This window comes from Neolamprologus brichardi, chromosome 23 (genome assembly GCF_056152115.1).
Source record: "Neolamprologus brichardi isolate AB-2024 chromosome 23, ASM5615211v1, whole genome shotgun sequence".
NCBI classification, from domain to species: domain Eukaryota; kingdom Metazoa; phylum Chordata; class Actinopteri; order Cichliformes; family Cichlidae; genus Neolamprologus; species Neolamprologus brichardi.
In genome coordinates, this window is record NC_142125.1 from 1,828,496 (window position 1) to 1,854,138 (window position 25,643).

The following is a 25,643-nucleotide window of genomic DNA, read 5'->3' on the forward strand; positions in this document are numbered from 1 at the left end:
TGCCAGGAAATATTCAGAGTATGTTTGTTTTGAAAGAAGGAAGTTATAATTTAAGGGGTTTTTGTAACTTCAAAACAATGAAGGTACTACAAGAAAAGGCTTTTGTGTTTCTGTTCATGGAGTGAAACTGTGGAACAGTCTGAATATGGAATTAAAGCAACGTCCAAACATAAAACTGTTCAAAAAGAGTTTAAAAATATGATCTTCTCGAACTATAAAGAAAAGGAAAATATTTAAATTAAGTGAATGCCTCTATTAAAAAAAAAAATTCATTATGTGATATTATAGTATATCAGAAATCTGTTCACTATTTTTATTACAAATTATATCAGTAAGGACTAAATATTAACTGATAATTTATGGCAAAGGTGTGGGATTAAATAAGTGTTTACTTCTTCCCTTTCAACATGTAAATTAATCAGAACGTTTTTTTTGTATATTATTATTTTTTCTTTCTTATTTTCTTTTCTAAATGTACTTGTATATTGTTCACATGTTGAAATAAATTACCAATCAATCAATCAATATGTCAGAATTCTCATATAAAATATATTTGTGTATTTGTAACTCCTTTAATTTCTTTTCTTTCTATAAAGGGTCTCCCAGGTGATACAGGGATACTTGGACCGATAGGTCCACCTGGATTAAAGGTGAATTGTAGTCAATTTAAATATAAAATGCTTTAAATGAAAAAGGCGGATTTTGGATTAATCTACCACATGTCTGACTTGTATATCAGGGCAATCCTGGTTTGCAGGGATTTAAAGGTGAAAAGGGTGATAAGGGGAAACAGGTCAGCTACGCTTTACTCCCATTATTGCATTGTTTTAATTATTTGTATCCAATAAATAATCTATTAACCATTTACTACAGGGGGACACTGGTCCTCGTGGTCCAGCCGGGCAGGAAGGCTTCTCGGGAATCCCTGTAAGTTGCTTTGATGTTCAGTTTTTTGTAATGACTAAAATATCTTGATTAGTGAAGTTTTACTGAACAATATTGAAAAAACTGTCATGTTGTAACCTAAAAACTTTGTTTGATACACTCGTCTCTGTTACAGGGCCACCTTGGAGTGAAAGTGGGTGACTGACTTTGTGTTTCTATAAATGTTTAAGTCTTAGCATTAGTCCATTTGTATTCACTGTTGTTCATTGCTGAATTGTGTTTGGGCCACTACAGGGAATGAAAGGTGTCCGAGGCAGGAGAGGTCCAAAGGGAACGAAGGGCAAGCCGGGACCTCAAGTAAGAGTTTGCAAACACAATATAAGCGAAGAAGCTTTGGACCTGATTGCTGAACACAAATGCAACATGCTAGATTGTTTTGAGATGTGTGTAAAGCTTTTCTCCAAATATCCTGAAAGTTTGTATCATGCCCTGCCTTTCACAGGGAAAACCAGGAGCACCTGGCAAACGGAAGCCTAAGCAAAGACCTGTTAAAAAATATAGTTTTCAAACTGCACAGAGTTCAAAGCAAAGCCCCGGCCTCCTGCAGCAAAGCGAAGGGCAAGAAAAAGTTGGTACAAGCTTTCTTATTCCGTGCACATTATATACAGTCACAGAATGTCCTCATTTGCTCTGCAGTCTAGCTTTAAAAGGAAAACATGTTGAGCTGACTGAGTGAATGCTGAACACTGTTTTCCTGTAGCCCAGAGGAGTGACAAGGAGATGGTCTCAAGAAGATGAAGCAGAGGAGTTCTTCAGCTGGCCCCTGGGCACCAGAGATGATCCTGGAACCACCTGCCATGAGCTGAGACTCACACGTCCACATCTAAATGATGGTGAGCAGTGTTGGTCAAGTTACTTGGAAAAAGTAATCAGTAACTAATTACTGATTACTTCCCCAAAAAAGTAATCCAGTTACTTTACTGATTACTTATTTTCAAAAGTAATTAATTACTTAGTTACTTTTTAAAAACATGATTTACAACCTGAATAGGTGATAAAGTGATAGATCTTTCAGCCCAATTCTACTTTTTCTGCATAATCATCATACAAAATGTAATCAAATGGAAAAGTCTCTTTTTAAAACTTGTTTTATTAGTTTTAATCTTTTAACTTTATGCATCAAGCAAACATTTAATTATCTGCAACATTCTCTGACTGGAAGAAATTAGTTTAACATTTAAACCTATTTTCTGCACATTCCAGCACATAAAATAAAATATTTTGTGTGTTTACACTCAGTCTTTCAAATAGATGCAAGTAAAACACAGCAGAAAATAAATAAAGTCAAAGACTAGCGGTCCTGTTGCTCTATTTTCACCTGTAAAGCAGGAGTGGGGTAGGCGGAGGGTTACCCTGGTGCAGGTGTGCAGCGGTCAGTGGAAGAATCCGCGAGTTTCTCTGTGAGTTTCCCATTACGTCGTAGCTACTCGGTGCTTGTTTGGAAGTTTAGGGGTTTTTTCGCTGTAAAAAGAAGTTTTCTTCCCACGCACAACGGACACTAATGTTTTTGTCACTTTTTATGGAATCAAACTCAAAGTAAGGTCAGTACTTCCACGCTTTAAACGCTGCACGCTCATACTCTCTCTGCACTCGATATATGATCCATTGTTGATCTGCACACAGCTGTTGTCACGAACGTCGCACTCGCTTACGTCACTGTCATGAGACATTCTCGCAAAAAAATCACGGTTTTAGTAACGCAGTAACGCAGCGTTCCTACGGGAAAGTAACGGTAATCTAATTACCGTTTTTGCAATAGTAATCCCTTACTTTACTCGTTACTTGAAAAAAGTAATCTCTGATGGTATCTGATGACTGTTTTATTACATTTTCCCTTATATACTTCAGTTTGTTCCATTCAACTTTTTTTCAGGTTACTTTTACATGGACCCGAACCAAGGCTGCCCCTGTGATGCCTTGAAGGTCTTCTGTAACTTCACAGGAGGTGGAGCAACCTGCATAGAGCCTCTTTACTCGCAGGTTCAGTCATTTTCACCTGTGAAGCTTAACGTCATCGAAGAACTAACTTGTCATCTTTATCACACAATATCAGCTACAAAACATGGAACTTGAGAATGTTTGTAGATAGTTTGTGCTGCGTTTATGTCAGATTATTGAAGGAAAAAGTAACCTGTGTGTGTTTCTTTTACTTCTCTGACTAATGCTACTACAAAAATCTTGTGTTTTTATGAATGGCTTCAAAAATATGTTTAGATTAAAATATGGAGGGACCCAGAAATGATGAGGACATATGTGGAGAGGTTTACTCACCACCAAAAAGTAAGTATTAAATAATATGTGGCTAGATTAAGGAAACTATTATTTCTAACATTAATGCTCTTTCTGATAGTTTGATTACCCTGGTGTGGATGCTGTCCAGCTGAAGTTTCTGCGGTTACACAGCCACTCATCTTTCCAGCACATCACTCTCAGCTGTACAGAAAACCAGACGAGTGCTGCTGCCATAGATGATTTAAACAGTCAGATTATCCACTTACTGGGAGACTCTGGCAAAGAAATTGATTCACACTTTGTCACAGTGTCCAGGAAACACTCTGAGGTAAGACTAAAAGATTTGTGACAGTTTTTGGGGGCGTTGCCAGCAGCTTTCTATAACTGACTGTAATACAAACAACACATTCGTTTTACATTGTTGTACATAAGAGAAAAAGAAGTGGAATCGATTATTTTCAGGATTCATGCATCACATTTGTGTCAGATCAGAGTCCTTTTATTGTGATGGAAAGTTATGAAAGGAAACACGAGTCTCCAAAAGATAAATAAGTCATGTGTCGGTACAAATAAATCAAACACTGTCTGAACTTTTTAATTTCAGCTTTTGTACGATAGCCTTACAAGGTAAATTGCACACGTTTTATAGTTATGGGAATAAAGGAGATTTAATAAAACAATATTAGACTTGAGATTGCTCAGAGATACCATACAGCACATGCACATGCATGCACAAGGGTCTAGTCTCTGGAATTAGTTATGAATCCAGGAAGAACAAACTGAACACATCTCCTTGTGTTTGCTTTTTGTCTGCTGCTTCTCCAGCTGGAGCTGTTTGTCAGGGTTCAAGGAGATATGGAATTACTTCCTGTCAGACATCTGGGTGTAGAGACGATCAGTGTCTCCAAGCTCGTCTCCGAGATCTCTGTGGCATTGGGACCCGTCTGCTTCTTGTGACCGGTGTGTCTGCGTGCGATGAAAGTCTCAAGAGCTCAAGAAAGAAGGCAGCTGGATGTCTTTAGGATTGTGAAGACATTTCACATCACATCCAATACGCTTCTTCGGTTCTTAAAGCAACTGGTGGAGACTCCCAGGAAATAAACCCCAGTGGTGGGTGTCCTGTGTGGAGTAAGTCCAATACTAATCATATGAGTCACCACATGAGCCAAGGTGTAAAAAAAGGCTATTATTCCAGCTTCCTATCATCCAGAAAGCTGGAATAATATAAAATATGTATATTTTATATGAATAATAAAATAATTCTGCTCAGTTTGTATTTTGCTGTATATTTATTCAGTTGTAAAATTGTTAGATTTTTGACATATGAAACATTTTTGTTATGAAAATGTAGTATTAAACCCCGATTCTGCACTTCTGAACTTGACACTTATTAAACCATAAACTGAGTCATAAACTATGATCCTGTGTTTTCTTAAACACACATTGGTCTCTTTTCTCTTTTATCATAACATCTCATGTTACTTTTATCTCAGTACTGTCTTTTCTCACCGTTTCATTATCCTTACTTCAAAGCTTCTCATTACTTCAAAGTTTTACTTTATTCTCAACAATTCAGTTTTACCACTACTCAGCCAATTTAATAGTTAAGATCATCACTCAGCGAACAGATAATTTAGAATTCAGCCAATTCGCACAAATTTGCTTATTGAACAGGTTTGTGCCTACCTTTAAATCTTTTTAGACCGGTCTCCTGTTCGCCTCATATCAGATCCAACCTTCGGCCACATTTGTTCTCTCTGTTGCATGACGAACCGGGCGGAAACACCAAATATTAAACCCCGATTCTTTTGTCCCCATGACAGAACAGAGAAAACCGACTCATAGTGTGTTAAAATATTGATATTTCTTTTATTCATTCATCTTCCGGAAGAGAGAGACCTCTGCACAGCTCAAACGCCAGTTGCAAGAGCTCTAACATTAGAATCATAAACTGTGCCTCATATAGGTTTTATTTTGGTGCTTTACACGTCACACATTCTCAAACATTGCTTATATGGCAAGTTCCTCATTTCAGTGTCTTATCTATTAATATGGCTGTGCACTAAAACTTCCTGTTTTTCACTTAGTTTGTGAGTTAAAAGTGGCCTTGCTCTACAAGCCTTTATTAAAGTACATAAAACAATATAATAGGAAAATAAGGATACTAAGGATATTGATTTCATGACAGTAGCATCAAATGTTCAGTTCAGTTTGACTTATAACTTTGTATTTACACTAAAAGTCTTCGTTTTTTTACTTTGTCCTCAACTCAGGATGTCGTCCCGCACTATCAAAATAAAACGATGGCTCTGAATGAAACAGAGCCCTGTGTTTTGTTTGTACTGAGCCTGCGCACATCAGACAGTAAGGGGTCATCTTCAAATAGTTACAAAGTAAAAACTAAGTAATTGTGTTGATGTTTGCTAGGCCTAGTGCCACATTCCTACGTTCCCAGTATGGTGGAAGCACTGGTTTGTAAACAGGTTTGCATCTTCTCAACCATCCGAGTGCAGTGATGTCTACAAACTTTAATATTCTTGGGAGAAGAAAGAGTGGCTGGAGTATGGCAGCTGACTCTGGCTGGGTTCACCATAGAGAGACACAACATGTCTTTTATAACAAGCCTGTTGGGAAATTCTTCCATTCTCAGTGTCCTAATTCACTCTTGAGCCTTTGGACTGACTTAATCACAGACCACAGGAAGATCCATGGTTATATGCACCATCCTTATGATGTCTGATACAGTGAATGTCTTGTTGTCTCTTTGAAATTAACCGTTTTGCCACAGTAGGCTCATGAGACCATGAAGGTTTGACAGCATGTCACGCTCTACTTAGAGGCGCTCCATCAAAAACGCGTTTAACTTGCACACAGGCTCCAAAACTGTCTTTTAAATGAATGGGGCAGTTATTTACAAAACAAAATCTTGTGAATATTTCCCATGAAATGTCTTTTTAACTTAGCATATCTTTGCTTGTTTAGGCTTGTGAACTCAGTGTAAAGATGCGGAGTGTGATAAAAAGAAAAACATGTAGCATAAAAATAGTAAAAAATAACATACTGATAAACCATGCTTCTGTCTGATTGTAAACATATTCTTCCTAGAAATATGTTTTGATTCATGGTACATAACGAAAGGTGTGGATTCACTGTGTGGATATTTTGTAATGTATTTCTGGAGAGAAGTAAGAACCATTAAAGCAAAATACCAACAAACATGACTTGAAAAGGTGGATGAGTGACCAGACGTCCCACTTTATGTTAGACTGCTCAGCATTCTTATCCACTGTCAGAATTTGTATAGTTTTTGTTTTTTGATTAGTTTTTTTTATTTTGTTTTGACAATTTCTTTTTCATTCAACAAACATAGGTTTTCTTGTTTCATTGTATTGTTTATTGTTTGAAAATGTTTCGTTTACGTTTTAAGACTTTTAGAATTACTAATAATATTTTTTTTGTATTACGGTATTTAGGGCAAATATTAGAGGCCAAATTTAGGAAAATCAGTTGCTATTAAAATAAAAACAGAACTTTTTGAAAGCAGGTGATTCACAGTCCTGTAGACATCCAAAGTCTCAGTTAACACATCCATCAAAAACCTCATCAGGCAACACTTACCAAATTGATAAATACTAAAACTAAAGTTGTTTCCTCTGTATTCATATTTTATTTTAGTTCACAGAATTGTTTTTTCACTATTGAAACCTGGTGATTACCAGACAGCTACAGGTTTGACTTGTTGGCAAAGGGAAGGGAAGGACAAAGGGAACAGATTAGTGTACAGATTACAATAAAAACAAACTTTAGCTTACAATTTCTCTTCATTTGTTAGTGTATTTATAAGTTAGGAAAACTGCACTGAAATACAACACAGTGTATTTGACTTTCAAATGATCAATGCCAGATCTTTAACCTGCATTGTCCCACACAAAGACTGCCACACCTCTAGTGTGTTAGGATATGGTCACCTTCAAAGGCTGAAGTATTTTTTTTTAAGTCATTTTATAGATGGCATCATTGAAGGCTTGTTGTACTTGCTGACTTTAAAATGTAAAAAAACAAAAACAATAACATGTCTATTAAATTAAGTTCTTTTCATGTTCATTATACCACGCAGACCTATACAGCAGGCGGCAAGAACAGCTGTTCAGAAACACCAAAGAAATAAATAACAAATACATATATTTCTTCTTCTTCTTTGCAAGCTACATATTCGTTGTTTAAGACAATACAATCAGTTAGACCTACAATTATCGTCACTGTTTAATGAACACTTATTTACAGCTATGATTGACAGCACACCCCAGTGACCCCGGGAATGTCACTGCACTAAAAGTAGCTGCTAAATGTATTTACAGACAACAACGTACAGGTAATGTCACCGTTTGTTTCGAGATCAGCCACCACACATAATTTATTTAAGGATTTGAGTGTTAGAAAAAGAAATTAATTTTATAATCCTGCTACCCTGGGCAGTTTATATATATGATACATATAATGAGTTTTGTCTACAGGTGGGTGGATCCAAATATTATCTACTGATTGGAAGGTTAGTGGTTCAATCTCTGGCTCCCCCAGCATGCCACACATTTAGTATCCTTGGGCAAGATACTAAATGTGTGTGAATGTTAGCTTTGAAGCATCGAAGATATGAATGGGTGAATGCGGCATGTTGTATAAAGTCCTCTGAGTGCTCCACGAGAACAGAAAAACGCTAAATCAGTCAATTTACCACGATACCAGTTCTGGCATACTGATACTAGTGCATTAGGACCAATACTTTGTTTCTATCCTTTAAGTTTAGGATGTAGCACACTAAATTGTGGTAAATGAATTGGGGTTTGTTTTTGTTTGTTTTTTTTATATATAAAAATATACCTCAAACATTCCCCATATTAATGACATGTTCTCCCCTACATAAACTGTCTTTATAGGCTAAAAAGTATCGGTAATACTTGCTGTGTATTTATGTACTTTACAGCAGCGGTCTCCAACCTTTTTTGCGCCACGGACCGGTTTATGCCCGACAATATTTTCACGGACCGGCCTTTAATGTGTCGTGGATAAATACAACAAAATAAAACTAGCACCAGTACCAAAAAAAAAAAGAAGATTTATGTGAAAAGACCGAGTTAACGATCAAAACGATAACAAAATAACGCTGAAAACCGATTAAAAAACCCTGAAAACTATACATTTCACACCTGAGTCTCAACTCTCGCGCCCGGTACCAAACGACTCACGGACCGGTACCGGTCCGAGGCCCGGGGGTTGGGGACCGCTGCTTTACAGTGTAGCACAACACTGGTTACAGAATGATTAACGTGTGTAAGAGGAGTTAGAGAAAAGACATACATTATAATCTATTATAATAAGATTTTTATTTTGAATCTAATTAAACTGTGAGACAAATTATTTCAGCTTGCAGCAGGAATACATCGCTCCATTTATGTTTTATGCATTTGTTAATCATTAAAAAAAAATATCCGTTTTGTTTGTTTGTTTGTTTTTTAATAATATTTCTTACGAAGCAGGTGACGTTTGAGAGTCTGACCGCGCCGGTCAGCAGTTTAGCGTCGGTGACGTCAAAAGGAGGAGAGACTTTCGACCAATCAGAATCGTGGGTGCTGCTCATCTTCTGTAGTGTTTATAGAATGGGGAAGGTGAGCAGCGGCTCGGATTGTGGTGATTAAAGGAGTTTCACATCTGGGTTCGCTCTCATTAACGTCGGAGAGAGAGGCTTGAGAAGAGAGGACCTGGCGGTTGAAACGAGGAGGTATTCAGGAAATTGTGCTGCCCGCATTTTTACATTTCTGTCAGTGTCGGTCAACCCGTCCCGCAGTAGCGGACGATAAAACATCAAGTTGGCTAGTTTGACTAGCTTTAGTAAAGCTTGTATTGTATGCTAACAATATCCGCGAGCGTCAACAGGCAGATTTAGTATCAGAGTTTATGCTAGCGGGATATGATATTAACCCAGGTAGCGATTTAGTTCTGCGAGCTCCGTGAATTAGCCGCTGCCTGTCTCATTGAGGCTTGATGCCAGCTGGACGGGAGCTAACTCGTGTGTTAGCTGCGTGTCCGTGTCATGTGAGAGTGATGTGTTTGCCCACTGGGTTTGTATTGTCAGTCAATCAGCATTCCCATCGATGTTAGGTGGCACAGCAGTGATGTGCTAGCTTGTCTTCCTTGTGTGTTCTCGGGGCATGTCTCGTTTGTTCAAGAGGTTATTTCCCTTGTTTTAATGATTAACCTATTTGCTTCCGTAGGATGGACAGCGAGGATGACGCTATTCTCCGGCTCCGCAGCCGAGCCATCCCCACGATGCCTACCTTCCCTGACTTGAAAAGCTCTTTGGATGGGGAGCTCAGTCCGGGGAAAGGACAGCAAAGCAGTGAAGACAACCACATCACCAGCAATGGTGAGAAAATCTCAACTCCCTCATTAGTGGGGCCAGCCGAGAGGCCAGTGACCTCTGATACAGTGAATCTGTTGACTCAACAGCTCAGAAATCATCGTTTCAGTAAATTTCCCCTCTTGGGTCAAAAGTATGACTAACTGAAAGTTTCATGTGTGATTAGTTCCTCTTAAGCAATCATCGTGATCTCTGGTTAACCCGGGCAAATGACGCCCAAGTTAGCCAGTAAAGGTGAGAAATGAAATACTGGTCTGACACCTTACCTGGGGACTATATTAGTTCTTTGTATGCTTCTACAAAAGAGCTAAACACAAAGCATGATAATACAATGCACGTCTTTGTGTCAACGTCAGCTATATTGTTGACTTTTTCTTGCGTGATGGGTGGAAAGTTACTGTGCTTAAAGTCATTTGTGTGCCTGACCTCAGTTAAAGTAAACAAGCCTATTCATCATCAGACAGCTGTAAAGCCTAATGACCTACAGTAACCTTGACCACATTTAATTGCATTTGCTTAGCTTTCCGGCCACAGGACATGTGATTGTACTTGTTGCATGTTGTAATAGGTGTGTCTCCCTTTGGATTTTGCAACTTTGGATTGGAGACTGAAAACTTGTATAATGTAACTTCTGCTGTGTCACAGACTGTAGCATTTTACAACACAGTAACCAAACCCACATTATACCATTTTATTTATTTTACTGCCATTTTCAGTGTCAAAATCCCGATATTATTACTGATGTCTGATAATAAAGTTTTGTACAGATGACATGATTGATTTAATTGACACTATTGCTAATTGCTGTGCCCAAAAAACAGAAGTACATTTTAATATAAGAAGATTACACATACATATGTTTTGTTTTTTTAACATATGTGTGTCTCATTCAATTTCAGGGAGGATTGAAGTGGAACACGTCATCAGCAAAAAACTACAACTGAAAAAGAAAGCAGAGGTTAGTAGTTTCTTTAAGAAATGACTCAACATCATGTCTTTTTTGGGGGGGCGGGGCTTCTTTTTTAAAATTGCTTACTTAAAAGTGTACTAAGGAAATGTGAGCAATCATGGATTTCTTCCAGCTGATGTATTTCTGGTCATTAGCCTGGGCCAGGACGTCCCTGCAGTCATTTATTCGATGTCTTCTGCTACATTCATCATTTAAACCATGTAAATGTGAATCCTTGCTAGAATGATCAACATCATCTGATCCCCTCCTGAAATGCTTGAGCAAATATTCTGATCAATTCAGACCTCTTAAAGGTTGAATAAGAACATCGCACACTTGGACGCTGGACAACGCTGCGAGCTATGTTTCTGTTTTTCACACTTGCTGTGTGTTTAAAATGCAGCGATAAACGGCACTGAATGTGTCATAATGATCACGCAGACCTGTTGCTTTTGTGCACAAACTTGGGTTTGAATTTAAGAGGCAGTCAACGGTGCAGTAAATCCAGTCTTGGCGAGGGCATATTTATAATATGTAAAATCAGTCGTTAAAAGTAGCTGTAAGGTGAGAAACTAATTTTGCATATACAGAAAGAAAATAATTATTGGCACAGACTTTCTATATTTTGTAACTTAATAACAATTTCCGCGTCCTTTTCTGTTGCCCAGTACTTGAAGAGTGACCTGCTGCGTCAGTTTGACACGCAGGTCAATGATTTTATGGACAGTCTTATTGAGGAGTCGACCAGCCTGGAGCCTGCACCGGTACCTGCTGTATTTTCACCTCCAATGTCAGACAAGGAGCGGAGCAAACTCAGGTACTGCAGCTTACTATGCTACCAAATGAAAAGCTGCATCTGGCGTTTGGTTACAGCAGATGCTAATGCCCTTCTACTTCCCACTCTCGTGTTAAAACGACGACAGCTCATCACTGTGTTTTTCTGCAGGCACTTTCGTCCTCCTCACGGTGAGGGAAAGCTGTTTGTAAGCCGCAGATCCCTCCTAGAGTAAGTTGATGCAGTCTGGATGCTTGATCACTCGTGTTTGCTACGCTGCTGTTGAAAGATGGTTTGTTGACTCACTTAGTCTTTTGTTTTTCCTCACAGTGAGCTGTTTGAGGTGAACCACATCAGGACCATCTACCACATGTTCATCGCCCTGCTCATTCTTTTTATCCTCAGTACACTTGTGGTAGATTTCATTGATGAAGGCAGGTAATAGAAACCTGCTGTGAATCGTTTCTCTTTTGATTTTGTGTTATTTGACTGTTTATTTCTGTTGCTTTTGTTGATAGACTACTGATGATTGCTTTCTCTCCTTCGGCCTCAGACTGGTGTTGGAGTTTGATCTGCTGGTCTATGCCTTTGGGCAGTTCCCTCTGGTGGTGTGCACGTGGATCTGCATGTTTTTGTCTGTGCTGTTTATTCCCTACACCCTGTTCTACCTGTGGGCACAGAGCCACTCCGGCTCCCACAGCCATCTCAGGTTGTATTCTTTGCTGTTTGGCACTTTATTCCTGCTCTACCAAGCTCTGGGTCTAGGATTCCTGCCCACCTATACGGTGGTGACCAACAGTTTCCCGCCTGCGTCCTGCTTCATCATCATCCTGGAACAGGTAGATGAAGAGTCTAGCCTGTTCTCTTCTGATCAGAATGGCTTAGTTTACATTTGTGAAGAGTCTTTGCATATATCTTGACGTGCATAAGGCTGCCCTTTGAAATGTAGCTTCTTTGATTTGTATCTATTTTATTTGTATCTATTTCAGGTACGTCTAATGATGAAAGCTCACTCATTTGTCAGGGAGAATGTACCAAGAGTCCTCGCATGGTGTAAAGAAAAAAATGGTACTTTTTGAATACAACCAGGTTTCCATTTACATTTATTATCAGACAGTGTGCTCACTTTCCCCCTGATGGCTTTTTTCTCATTGTTTGTGTTCATATATTTTCACTGTCATCTGCAGGCCCTGGTCCAGTGGTCCCTCAGGTTTCTCAGTATCTCTACTTCCTGTTTGCACCCACACTCATCTACAGAGACAAGTACCCCAGGTACTGTGTTTTGTATATATAGAGCACTTTTATGTTTTGTTTTACAGTAGAGCTGTAACAGCTCCTTTCCTTTCTTGCCCTCTACAGGAATCCGGTGATTCGGTGGGGCTACGTGGCCTCAAAATTACTTCAGGTACCTACCTCTGACACATTTCTAGCAACTTTACTTAAATGTCCAAGCAGCTCATTACTTTTAAATTACATTTACTTTCTTGACCACTCCCACTCCACAGGTACTTGGCTGTCTGTTTTATGCCTATTACGTGTTTGTGCGGCTGTGCATACCTCAGTTTCGCAGCATCAGTCTGCAGCTGTTTGATCTGCGAGCCATGGTTCTCTGTGTCTTTAACTCCATCTTACCAGGTAAGATTAGGAACAAACTTTTGTGAAAACCTCATGTTTTATTTTTTATTTTATCTTTTCTCATATTTGAAGGCGAGAGATGTATTACTCCTGTTTGTTGACCAGTCGTGTGTTTTTGGCAGGGGTGCTGGTCCTCTTCCTGGGATTCTTTGCCTTCCTCCACTGTTGGCTCAATGCTTTTGCTGAGATGCTTCGATTTGCCGACAGAATGTTTTACAAGGTACTTGTTTTACCCTCGTTTTAAAATCTGGACTAAATCTTCTTTGTGCTCAGTGTTTGATTTTGACTACACGTTACAGGATTGGTGGAATTCGACCTCTTTTGCCAATTACTATCGCACTTGGAATGTAGTTGTCCATGACTGGCTGTACTACTACGTGTACCGGGACTTCCTGCGGGTAAGTGGCTCTTCTGTTGATGCAGCAGTGACTGTAAAAGCACACAAAGTCTTCATAAGTTTGCAGCTTGTTCAAAAATGTCTGAAATAAATGAACGCTAGTGTTTTAAAAGTGCAGTCGGTAATTTACTGAGTTTATTTAGCAGAGATAGAAAGGACACTGTACTCATAAATATACATGGATTAGTGTGTAATTATGTCTTCCAATAAACTGATGCATTCTCATAAACTGTCAATTAATTTATTAAAAATGCATAATGGTGGATTCGTGGTTTGTGGAAGCTGCCATGTTCCCTCACAGTATTTGAATACAATGGTTGGGAAAGACGTCTCCCTTCTGAATAATCGTGTTTTCCATATGTGGTTAGAGGATGGCCACATGCATAAAAGTCTCCGGCGTTTGTGTGCCATGGATGTAAATTCACGTACGCACCTTCAGACTCGAGCGATGAAGCATCATATCTGTGGAGTTCCCTTCACCAAAGAAACAAAAGCGTGAAGGAAAGAGACTCCACCCACCCGCATATTTTTTAAATTGTCAAACAACGGGAATAAACATGCTTGTTTATTGGTGAAATTTCTTATTGTCAGCAGATTACACATATATTCATCCTGGCTAAACCACGAGCAGCTGTTTATAGGTAGGGATGGGTACCGACATATCATCATCATTGTTTATTTATATAGCACTTTGGTCAGCCTTGTGTGTTTTTAAAGTGCTGAACAATAGAAACATAATAGATACCATAAGAATAATAAATACGATAAAATAATAAACATAGCGAAAACAATAAAATACAAGTCAATCAACCACTGAGTCAAAAGCCAGTGAATAAAAATGCGTTTTCAATCTGGATTTAAAAACCAGCACTGATGTCGATCGCCTAATGTGAAGAGGAAGATTATTCCAAAGCTTAGGAGCCACAATAGAGAACGCTCGGTCTCCTCAGTTTCAGCCGTGATTTGGGGACTGAGAGCAACAGCTGCTCAGCTGACCGGAGCGAACGAGTGGGGACATAGGGCTTCAGCAAATCAGACAGATACACAGGTGCCAGACCATTTAAAGATTTAAAAACCAATAAAAGAACTTTAAAATGAATCCTAAATTCAATTGGAAGCCAGTGCAGGGAGGCCAGGACCGGAGTAATGTGCTCAAATTTCCTTTTACCAGATAAAAACCGTGCCGCAGCATTCTGTACTAGTTGCAGGCGTGTCAGAGGCCCATAAACGGTAGTAACCAGACCGAAAAGCAGCGCACATTTTGGTGCTTTATTTCGGTGCTTTATTTCGGTGCTTTTTTTTCCTGAGCTGTGATACACTTTGGATTCTAGCCAATCATTTTACCTTTCCAAGGATAGTAGGCGGGCCCAGGTACGTACGTTCTTTTAGAGCAGAGCTACAGATTAAAAGGCGAAGCGGTCAAAGTCTGGCTGTACTTCACAGCAAAAGATGCAAACTCAGCAGCCTGCAACAAGTGCTTTAAGGTGATGCTGTGCAAAGGAGGTAACTCCTCGAATCTGATGAAATTTGGCACCGTTATCGGATAAAACCTAAACGATACCCGTCCCTATTTATAGGTTGACATTATGCCAGGTAGTCTTGAGCTAAAGTGTCCTAAAAATCAGACTTTCCCTCTGTTAAACAGTTGGATTGCATTCTTGCCTTTTATGAGTTTATTCACTAACAAAGTCCAGTGACTAAAACATGTTTGTCGAACAGCAGTCGTCAGAGCTCATATAAACCTCAGACTGCAGTCTGTAATCCAGTGGCATCCAGCAGTGAGAACTTTACACGCTGTACTTTAAAAAACGTTCAAACTTAATGTGGATTGTGCGTTTTGTTTTTTAACATTTGGGTTCATGTGTCTGCTCTCTCTGTTTCCAGATGTCTCAGAAACGCTGCCGACCAGCCGCCATGCTGTTCGTGTTTACAGTGTCTGCAGTGGTTCACGAGTACATTCTTGCAATTTGCTTTGGTTTCTTCTATCCTGTGCTCTTCTGCCTCTTCATGTGCTTTGGAAGTAAGAGACTTTGTCGCCTTTAATAAAAAGGATATTACTTGAGTCGTACTGCATCAGATGATTGTGGTATCATGTCTGGGTCGCGTAAACCCCGTCAAGTTAAATCTGTATGTCAGTTTTTCATTATCCTTCCACTCTTATCTTCTCTTTGTCCTCTCACAGTGATGTTCAACTTCATTTTGCATGACAAAAGGAAAGGCCCCATCTGGAACATAATCATGTGGACGTCCCTGTTCCTGGGTCAGGGAGTCATTATCTGTCTGTACTCTCAGGAGTGGTATGCCCAGCGCTACTGTCCCCTGAAGGAGGTACTGCTTATAAAAATCACATGATGTATATTCTTTCCAAAGATGCAGTAAAATTCAGTTATTCAGTCGACACAAATTCAGCTTTTAATTGTGTTATTTTTGTTCCAGCCTTCCTTTTTTGAGCTACTGAAGCCTCGCTCTTGGAGCTGTGAGAGGCCTGATGACAGACTCTGATGGGCTGTGAGCTACAGCTGAGCTGCTGGGACGACGATTATTGCTGATTAGTATAAATGAGACCAGCCTGTCTGCTACTGTCACAACGTCTGGACTTTTGTTTTATTTAAGGTTCATAGTTTATTTGAATGTATGGAAAAAGTCTCTGCCAAAAAAAGCCAGCAAAGTTATAATGATGCCTTATTTGTTTTAAGTTATCAACTCCACAACAAAATCATCGTTCACACAACAGGACACGTGGACTCTTATTTTTATTCGTTCCTTAATTTTCTGACGTTTCCATATTCCCCTTTGCCTCGATCAACTGTGAAGTCACTCCTCGTGCCATTATGAATGTGGCAATAGTGACGTGGCAGCTGAATACAAACATTATTCACATATGCAGTAAAGTCTAATATTTAACAAGTGTTTACAGTTGCTACTCTACTGAAGGAGAGTCGGTGTCACGGGATCAATGAGATCTATTTCAGTGCCAATAAGATTCAGTTTGACAAAGACTGCCACTGTTTGCTGTTTTGTATAAAATCTTGATGTTTCAGTCAGTTAAAGAGGAAAACAGTGGGGACATTTCACTCACTGTGCCGAGTTAAACGCACCTAAGCTCCACATTTCCCGTTTTTCTGTTGGTTTCCATGTATCAGGACATGCAATAATTGTATTTATACATAAAATTGTATTTATAATCTAAAAATTCTGAACATGCACCGAATGTAAAGTGTGAAAGCAGAGCTTTATGGATCTACTAATATTGTGTGACTGGTGGATGTATTAATGATTAAGTTAAACAGGTTTGAACATACAATAACTGTCACTGAGGATAGTTAAGTGATGTGTTTTGTTCCGTGTTGCACAGCGATTTCAGAAATGTCTACTTCTGTAAAACTTGCAGTTGGCTGCTAAAATGTTTTAACACTGAGGTTGGAAGGACACTTGATCAGCACTAAGGGCTAAAACATTGTCATTTAAAGTGCACTATTATGCATTTTGTTCAAGCCATTTCAGGTTAGTCAGACTTGGTTTCTGCTTTTAATTTTGAATGGGTTTCAGGCACTATTTGCATTATTTTGAATCAGCGGTCGTCACACATTTAAATGCATGATGACTGTGTTTATTTGTATGAATGAGGCCTGCCATACAAAGTTAAACCAGCAATAGAATGATGTGCTCTTCTAAAAGTGACCACAAGGTGGCACTGTTTTAAAGCGTTTATTTTCAATCTCTGCACATTTTAGTGAGAGATTTCCAGATTTTTTTTCCAAAATAATCAAATATAATCACAAGCGAACTGTTTGTTGTTAATATGTACAGATAACGCAGACATTTTAAGGAAGCTTTCACCCAGCTTCATCCCTTTACGATTTTATGAATAAATAAATATTTATTACAGTGAAAGGCCAAATTGCATAAATCCTGTTTATTTGCATAAGAGGTTTATTTTCGGGGACCAGAGCTTTTCCTACTTACTGTGGTGTTTGTGTTCATTGTTGTGTCTTCTGGCATTGAATCGACATAGGTATCGTGTCACGTGACATTTTTATGAATCATGTCTATCTTTGGATTGTAGACAAAGTTTCGATTCATTCTTTGCGCATCATGTACAAACTGAAGAATTTAAATAAAATGAAAGTATTTTATTTACACCTTTTATTCAAGTGTATGTAATAGCCCGCGTGGAAAATAAATAATGTCTTTATTGTGTTGATTTACATGTTTAAATTTCAAATACAGGTGTCTACGTTTAAATAACCTCTTGAAATCTGAAGAATATATGAAAAGGTATGGTGTTATACGTGTATTGACTTCAGATGTTTGAGCCGTATTTTTTTTAATAAAGGAACTATATCCGTTTAATATTGATGAGTACATCGACTATATCATCTTAGTCATATGTTAATTAAACTTGGTAATCACATTCTTTTAAAAGTGGGGAAGAACTTCTAAACTTTTTAGTTTTTCTATATGTCCCCTTCGGCGGTGTAGGTGCGGGTGCAGGGGAACTGTTGGGACCAGGTTGGAGGTGGGGAGGTGGAGGATCACGCTGACAGTGGATAGTGGATCCAGGCGAACCCCCCGCCTTGTGCAACACACATCTTCTATTCTGCGGTAAAGATGGCGGCGTCAGAGGGGGCGCGCAGCGGCCGCACAACGGCAAAACGATTCTAACTAGCTTCAATTTGACCGAATATAGCCAACCGGGTGTCTTTTATTACTACTCGGATGCCACCCGGAGCAAGGAATTAGAGGCAGTCGCTGTCATACGCCGGGGTTGGGATTTTATTGTTAAAGGCAGGGTGGGTGGGTTTCACTGATAGCAGCTAACGTTAGCTAACGGGCTAGCTAGGCGAGCTAACACGGGCTAGTTTTACTTTAGCCCACTGAAAGAACGGCGGGGAAGGGATTGAGGAAGAGTATTCGGGCCAGGCCGCTCCAGCTTTGGGGGAATGTGAACCAGACGCGCGCAGGGGGGTTTGCTTGCTTCGTCCTCACGCCAAACTACCGGGATGGGACAGCAGGTTGGCCGAGTCGGTGAGGGTACATCGACCGGGCTCCAGCCACCACAGCCCCACGCGCCCCAACCACACCAAGGGAAGGGGAACCGGGGGAGCGGCGTCGGGAGGAGACCCCGGGAACCCGGCAGTAGCACCGGGACACCGCCAGGCAGGACAGCTCCAGTCAATGTGCCCGATCCAGGCATCAATATATTCACGCAGCATTCAGGTAAAGAGAAATAAGTACTTGTCAACCTACAAGCGGAGATAAAATTTAATTTGGATTTTTTTTCTTTTCTGCTGATTCGCTAATCGACTCCATGCTATTTGACAACGACGCGTTAGCGGAAATAGCCATGCCATCCAACATTAGCTTTCCATGCCTCATCCATTTTACTGTGTGTTAATTTCGCTATTGTTTGTGTATGCACACAGAAGCCAGTTATTTACTGAATAGTGGTAACAAGATTGCCGTGATTTCACACCAAGTCATCACTTTGTGGGGCGTATGAATGTGATGCATGTCACCAAATGATCCGAAAAGAGGTGTACTGTTCCTAAAGAGAGGAAGAGTCTTCTGTGCTCGCTTCAAGGGGTCATACCCAGAGGTTAACTTGTTTCCTCCAAGGCCCCTCTATGTGATACCCGGTTTGGAAACACTGATTCTTGCCTGCAGTGGTTGACTAACAATTCCACTCCATTAACTCACAATAGAAACCACCTCAGGCTCACATTACAGCACCTAGTGGGTTTCACATGCTCGCTTCTATCCTCTGTCTACTGTTACCACACGCTCAGCAAGATGACTGCTCAGATTGATCTAATGGGAAACGTCTCAATTATTTAAGTGACCTTCTGTGATTATGTGTTGACACAGAGGAAACATCAAGGTTTAAGGCTGTTCCTTTCTTGTTATACTGTTTTTGTCATGTCTGTCCTCAAGATCAGATAATACATAAGGTAACTCATGATTTAAAAAAAAAAAAAAAAAGTAATGTGGGTTTGGGCCCCACAAAAACAGAGGAGGTGCTACCCGTGTTTCAGCTTCAAAGCAGTGTATTCAAGTTGATATCTGCTTGCAGATCTTTAGTATCTTTCTCTTTTGAGTCACGGAGACTTGGCGTGCCTTCTTCCTCAAAGCCCTCCCAGCTGGTTGCTTAATGAGACTTCTGGGGTTATAAGTAATGGAGGCTATAGCATATCCATTAGGTTTGCATGATCTCATATTCATTATAATGTATTTTATTCGCAAAGAGTTTCTCCGAATCGTTTGCTCACACATCTTGATTTTACACTCTGAGCGTAAACTCGGTCAAAAGTTTGATGTGTACATGCTGCTGTCTTGGTTTCTCATTCGTTTGTGCCCTTGAATGAATGTTTACGTCACACATGCCGCATATATGTAAAACTGCTGGCATAACTCGCCTAGTTTTTTCCACTGATGTCTCAGACCAAACGCCCTCCCATCACTGCAGTGAGCAAGGACACATGGAAGGTGCAACCTTTTGGGAATGGAAAGCATTTTTAGTTCCTGGCTCTCACATCTTAAAAGTAACAGTCCTCAGCTTGAAGTGCACACACAGACAGGCAGACCCACTAAGTGCAACACCGCTCACTGTCGGCACTGTTCTGTTTTCTCCAGTGTCGGGCCAGGAGTAGCCTTTTTATAGCATCCAGGATGCAGTCACACAGCCACTCTGCAGAGAGACTGCTACTCTTCAAAGCACACAATAATAGAACAAAGACTCTTAAGTGAGGAAGCTTGGAACTGTGCTCTCAGTCTTTCACTGAATATAAAACTGCCTCTTTGCTGGTAGTCTATTCATGTGATAATGATACAGCATTATCTTACATTTTAAAGGAAGCTCTTTTGATTATTAGGAAGTAATATCTCATTGTTTAGGCTAAAACAAAAGTGGTTGCTAGTTTGTTAATAGCATTAGCAAATCCAATATATTTGCACTTTAAAAGCTGAAATTTGTGTCACTGTTGCAGTTTTAGTATGACCAAAAGCCACAAAGCAACTTGTTGTTTTTGCATAATGTCTTGTGAGGTATGAAAGCTCCTTCAGTTCATATTGTTTATCATTATTTTGTGAGAAAACAAATAGATTATAAGTCAGTTATATAGTTTGAGATTGCTTATCTGTTCATTTGGACGTCAAAGTTGAGATGCGTTTGATTGATCCTATGTGGGAAAATTCCGGTTCCATTGCAGCAAAATTAAATGTTAATATATTGTGTGAGTCAACCAAGTAGGTGAGGTTTTGCTTTTTTGCAAAATTGCTCTTTGATGTACAGTAATGTGCAAAAAACTTGAGTCAGGCTTAATTTATTTATATTTCGTTTCCAAGCAGCCAGATGTTCTTGTCATTTATGGGTTTTTTTGTTTTTATTTTAAGTGTTGTTGAGCAATAGTGCTCCGGGCCTTCTGAAGGTTTTTTCCTTCAGAACTTTTCTTTGGAAGTTGGCTGCCTTGTCACTCATATTCAGTACAGTCCTAAGAATTTAGAGAGAGAGTTTTTTGTTTGTAAAGCTACTTAACACTGTCCTATGAGTCATTCAGGAATACGAGGTGCCTAACTCATAGGTACACATAAGAAATAACTTGTTCTTTAATAAAGAACCAATTTTAAATTGTATGTTTTGGCAGCCTGTTGTAAAAACAACCCCGTTTCTGTAGTTGAGTCTATGAAAAATGCCAATGATAAAACTGTTTGACAGACATAAAATTGCATTTTTATGCACCGACAAGGTGATTCCTAAAGAACTGTTGGGATATCTTAACATGGTGGTGGTGATGCGGGGGTACAGTCAGTACTGCAGGGTGTATCAAAACCCATCTAGAAAGCATCTGGCTAGTAAGACATTCATTATTTAGCATAACATTGTACTCAAACACACTGCCAGTGCAATAAAATCACACCTGGTTAGAAAAACACACTATCAGGAAACACTATCGGTCATGGATTGGCCTCCTCAGAGCACAGACCACAACATTACTGAAGCATTGTGGGATTTTACAAAGAACTGAACAAAAGTGAGCCAGCATTCAAAGAGTAGGTCTGAATATCCTTCAAGAAGCCAGCAAAACTATTCCTGAAAGCTGCTTTAAAGTAATTACAGGAACGCTTGCATAACAGACTTCAAGTTGTGTTGAAGAATAAAGGTGGTCCTATGAAATACTGACTCTTAAGGTTGTTGGAACTGTATAAAATCTGTTTTTGACATATATCACATTTCCATGTATATTTGTAGGTTTCAATAAACCAGTGTATCCGCTTTGCCATTTTCATAGGATAATGTAAAAATGGCAGGTGTAAGATTTTTTGCACAGTACTGTAATGTTTATGTATGGCTTGCCAGTCGCACCAGCAGGACTCATGGCAGGTAGTAACATGGTGTGCTATCTCCTACAGCGTGGAGACCACAAGAGAGGTCATCTGAAAGTTTACTGACTGACCTACACACTCCTATAGAAGTCTGATTAGCCTAGCAGCAGACACATTAGCCAAACAGCAAACATCTATACAGGATATACTCCAGAGGAATGTGTGTTTACCCTCAATTCCCAGATTGGAAGTTTGTTCTCCATCGCTTTGTTGTTGTACTCCAACACAACAGCCTCAGCATCAGTTCCAGTCGGTGCACGTCGACTAAGAGTGTCAGCAGTCATTGCGCTCCTGAGATATGTATTTAAGTGTGAACAGCTGAAGGAGCGCTTAGCACTGTTAGTGGATATGGGCAGATGTCATAAATGTAGGCCTCCATAGTTCAAGGTCTACAGCATAATGTTAGCAGTACTAACTTATGCAGATTCTCAAAAAGTCTTAAATGTTTAGGATGTTTTCAGTATTCAAAAATGTCTAAAATGACACGTTTGGTGATTTCTCAGCTGCTTATTTGCAGCTAACGCACAAAAGGACAAAAACAAAAACTCCAATGGTGACAGGGTGGCAATTAAGCATCACAAAGTTTGACCAGGCAGTGACCCTGTATCCACTGACATTAACCCCAATTATCAGCTTTAATATGTATTTCCATCACAGCATTAGTGAGAGTATGCAGCCCAAAAAACCCAAAACATCTTAAACAGAACCGTTTAAAAATCCTAAAATACAGATTTTTATTTTTTTAACTAATTGAAAAAAGTTTTTTAAACGTATGCATACTGGTTACACATCTGTGGGATTGTGTCTGTTGACACCACTGAAAGCTACAAGTTGCATTAATCCTGCTTCTACATAACAAACGTTATACTTTATAACAGACTAGCATACTTCTTGGGTTTAATGATGCCTTCTTGAGATGTAATTGAAAGGTGCCAGTCTTTGAGGAATGCATGTTTGTCTGCTGAACTCATGCTTCTGTGTTGCTGCCTGTCTTTCTCGTGTCAGAGGGTATTACACGAGCACATGCTTTCTAGAGTTTTTATCAGTATGCCGCATTTGTTTTTTTAGGGTGACAAATGCGGCCGGGGCTGTTGGTGTAAATTGGCTGTCGATATGCTTGGCCCAAGGACTCTGTTTTCGCTCTGAGACATCTGTAAATTGCAGCTTTGGGCAGGCTTTCTCTTTAGTGAATTTAAAAAAAAGGTGACTCTGCCCTTGTCCCCTGCTGAAGGTTTCCTCAGTTCAATTCTAATGTGGCATCATTGTCTACAAATAAAACCCTGGGAGAAAGACAAGCCGGCTTTAAAAACGCTAAGCTGAATGAGGACAAACGAGGAGCAGACTGCCTCTGTGCTGATGCAAAGAAAGCTGGTCAAACAGTCGCCTCTCAGGGTTATTGGTTCAGTTGCAGTATTGGTGAATGAGTGGCTGCAACATATTGATGGTCTCCCTCTTCAGCACTGTCAGGAGTTCAGAGATGTCACGTCTGCAGTGGGTTCATCTGATACACTGCAGTGAGGGGAGTGTCTGTGCTCTTGTAGAAGAGCGAATGTGCTGATAAACTGTGAATGGAATTTCTGATTCAAGGTTGGGCTGCAGTTTGTCACCCTTCACAACACCTTTATATAAGATAACCTACATTTAAAGGTGTAAAGAAACCCACAGTCCTTCTGAAAGGTTTATAAATTCAACAAAATAACAGTCTGATCTATTTTTACTCTAAACAGATCAGAGAAACTGGGACAGATCAGTAGATTGGATTTTTTTTCTCTTAAACTGTAGTACTGATGATGCACATGGAGCCAGCTCTATCTACAATACAGTACTGGTAAATCTGCCCAGAGGAGATGTGAGATTTCTGGATCCAGGATTCAAGGATGTAAGCTGATTTGCATCACGGGTGAAATTAGATTAGAGGCAGATCTGCTTTTCTGTGGACTCTATGTGCTAAAACTCACAACAACCAGGATAAGTCTTGCAGCAGCCAGTGAAGTATCCTGAGATGGCTGTTTCACACATCTTAGTGGCTATGGGGAGGATTTGAATTCCCTTTCTGAGATAATATCTTGGAGTAAAGATAATATGTTGATAGAAAAAGTCCTAATGACTCCCATTAACCACTAGGAGGAGCCATGACCACACCTCCTCTGGGTGAGAAATTTGGGTAAAACCGATGAGTCTGATTGTATTAAGTGCAATACAGTGGGTGCTGCACAGAAGCAAAGTCTTTCTGTGCAGATAATTTTAACACTGATAAATATGACTTATGCCTGAAGATTACATGCACCGTTGTGCACTCTCATAATGGTTGTGTGTTAAATAATTTATGTTGGTCTGTGCGTTCCTCATGCCAAAGCTGCTCTGTACTGCAAACGACTGAAACCTCTCGGTCAAGCAGACCGATAATTTGCTCCTAGCCCAAACTTGTGCTCAATCCTGGATGTGGAGACAGGTCTCGATCCCAAATCGGTCTAAGAAGAGTAAAATGTCTGTTAAATGTTAGTGCTTTACGATGAACAAATGTTACCATGCAGGAAAGAATTCAGTTAACTGAGTGTCAGCTATGGCATTTGATAAAACAGAAGAAATAACAAAGTAGAGATTAAGAAAGAGCTGCCTTTTCCCCAAAGTTTTTGGTTTGCTCGCTCTTCAACTCCCAATTGCAGCCTTAAGCCTTTGCATCTGCTACCAGTTGGTGTTGTAGTTCCCAAAACCGCAATCCTAGTTTTTATTCCTTGGCCTCAACTCTCTGTGGCTTTTATCATTAAAGGGTGAGGATTAATCAGAACAGCGAGTGATTGGCTGTGCAGATGGTAAAGTCATCTCCCTCATCTGTCAGCTTAAAAACACCAAACGTTTTAAACTTTGTAGGACGATCTAACCAAATTGTTGAAGTGGCTCCCAGTGAAATCAGTTTTCACTGTTAAACTGCAATGGTGTAGCACTGGATATGGGTTACGAGCCAATCCCCTTAAGCGCTGATTCGCTTAGTCCTCTGCTGCTGGCATTATCGTCGCTTCTTAGAATGAGCCCCCTACTGCTGGCATTATCGTTGCTGCTTATCTTCTCAGCTGCAGGCTGGAGACTTGGCTAGAAATACACACTTGCACATGCTTACTGTAAGCAGTTGCACGCTTGTATTTATGTGCTCGTACACTCGTTCGTCCTTTCCATCCTTGCTAGTGAAGGTGTAATGTGGTGAAGCTCTTACTGCGGATTATGAGGTGCGTCCTGCTCTTTAAGCATCGTTGCCCACCAGCTGACCGGTCTGTGTGCCTCATGGCACTGCTGTACTCCAACATCCTGTGTGATACATTTGATTAGAGTTCAGAAGTGCAAGAGGTTTTGTAAACATTGCTCTCAGAGATTTGACCTGTTAAGGATTGTAGGCTTAATTTTATATAATTATACTGCAGTAAATAATATTAAATAGATAATTAGATTATGTTTAAACCAAGTAGAGAAACAATCTAATCAAGCAGTAAGCTGACAGGGCATATACATTCAATTTAAACGCTCTAGTGGGTCAGTTTTGCAGCCAGGGGCATTTCCACTATATTGTGAATATAGAGAAGCAACTGGAGCCCCCTTTTTTGGCTCCAGTTGCTTCTTTAAAATGACTCAGGGTAAAGCAGATTAAACCCACACCCTAGCACAGCTTAACCACACCATACACCGATTAGCTGTTCAGACATGAAGATTAGTCACCGGGTCCTTTTGTAAACACTCGCTGCAAAAACTGAAGACAAACAAAGCGACGGTAGCGAGGAGAGTGTACCCTTAGGCTTTGGACAGTTATGTCCTGGTGGTCACACCTCTTTCTGTAGGACGCTGTCAAAATAAACACCTTGGTCTGAAGTTTTATTGTTTTGTTCATCTGTATATGTAAGAAATTTATATTTTAATCCCTGCA

At 39.8% G+C, this 25,643-nt stretch overlaps 3 protein-coding genes across 4 annotated transcripts in view; all 3 read left to right on the forward strand.

Annotated features, from left to right (window-relative positions):
* Positions 1-680: 680 nt before the first annotated feature.
* On the forward strand, positions 681-4,441 carry LOC148095949 (collagen alpha-3(V) chain). The gene is made up of 10 exons (XM_087836053.1): positions 681-793; positions 874-927; positions 1,061-1,078; positions 1,180-1,242; positions 1,388-1,513; positions 1,646-1,778; positions 2,819-2,925; positions 3,160-3,225; positions 3,296-3,505; positions 4,003-4,441. The coding sequence occupies exons 4-10, from the start codon at positions 1,183-1,185 to the stop codon at positions 4,132-4,134; spliced, it is 834 nt and encodes a 277-aa protein (XP_087692179.1). The 5' UTR covers positions 681-793; positions 874-927; positions 1,061-1,078; positions 1,180-1,182; the 3' UTR covers positions 4,135-4,441.
* Positions 4,442-8,816: 4,375 nt separating this feature from the next.
* Positions 8,817-17,629, forward strand: soat1 (sterol O-acyltransferase 1). The gene is made up of 16 exons (XM_035913172.2): positions 8,817-8,953; positions 9,447-9,598; positions 10,492-10,550; positions 11,210-11,358; positions 11,488-11,547; positions 11,647-11,754; positions 11,870-12,155; positions 12,306-12,384; positions 12,504-12,588; positions 12,676-12,721; positions 12,822-12,951; positions 13,074-13,171; positions 13,251-13,349; positions 15,233-15,368; positions 15,531-15,676; positions 15,785-17,629. The coding sequence occupies exons 2-16, from the start codon at positions 9,448-9,450 to the stop codon at positions 15,848-15,850; spliced, it is 1,698 nt and encodes a 565-aa protein (XP_035769065.2). The 5' UTR covers positions 8,817-8,953; position 9,447; the 3' UTR covers positions 15,851-17,629.
* A 326-nt stretch (positions 17,630-17,955) lies between these two features.
* The window catches only part of abl2 (ABL proto-oncogene 2, non-receptor tyrosine kinase), a 28,268-nt gene continuing 20,580 nt past the window's right edge, over positions 17,956-25,643 (forward strand). For both annotated transcript variants that reach the window (XM_087835886.1, XM_087835887.1), the window contains exon 1: positions 17,956-18,568. In XM_087835886.1, coding sequence (XP_087692012.1) covers positions 18,352-18,568 — 217 coding nt within the window. In that variant the 5' untranslated portion in view covers positions 17,956-18,351. The remainder of the gene's footprint in view (positions 18,569-25,643) is intronic.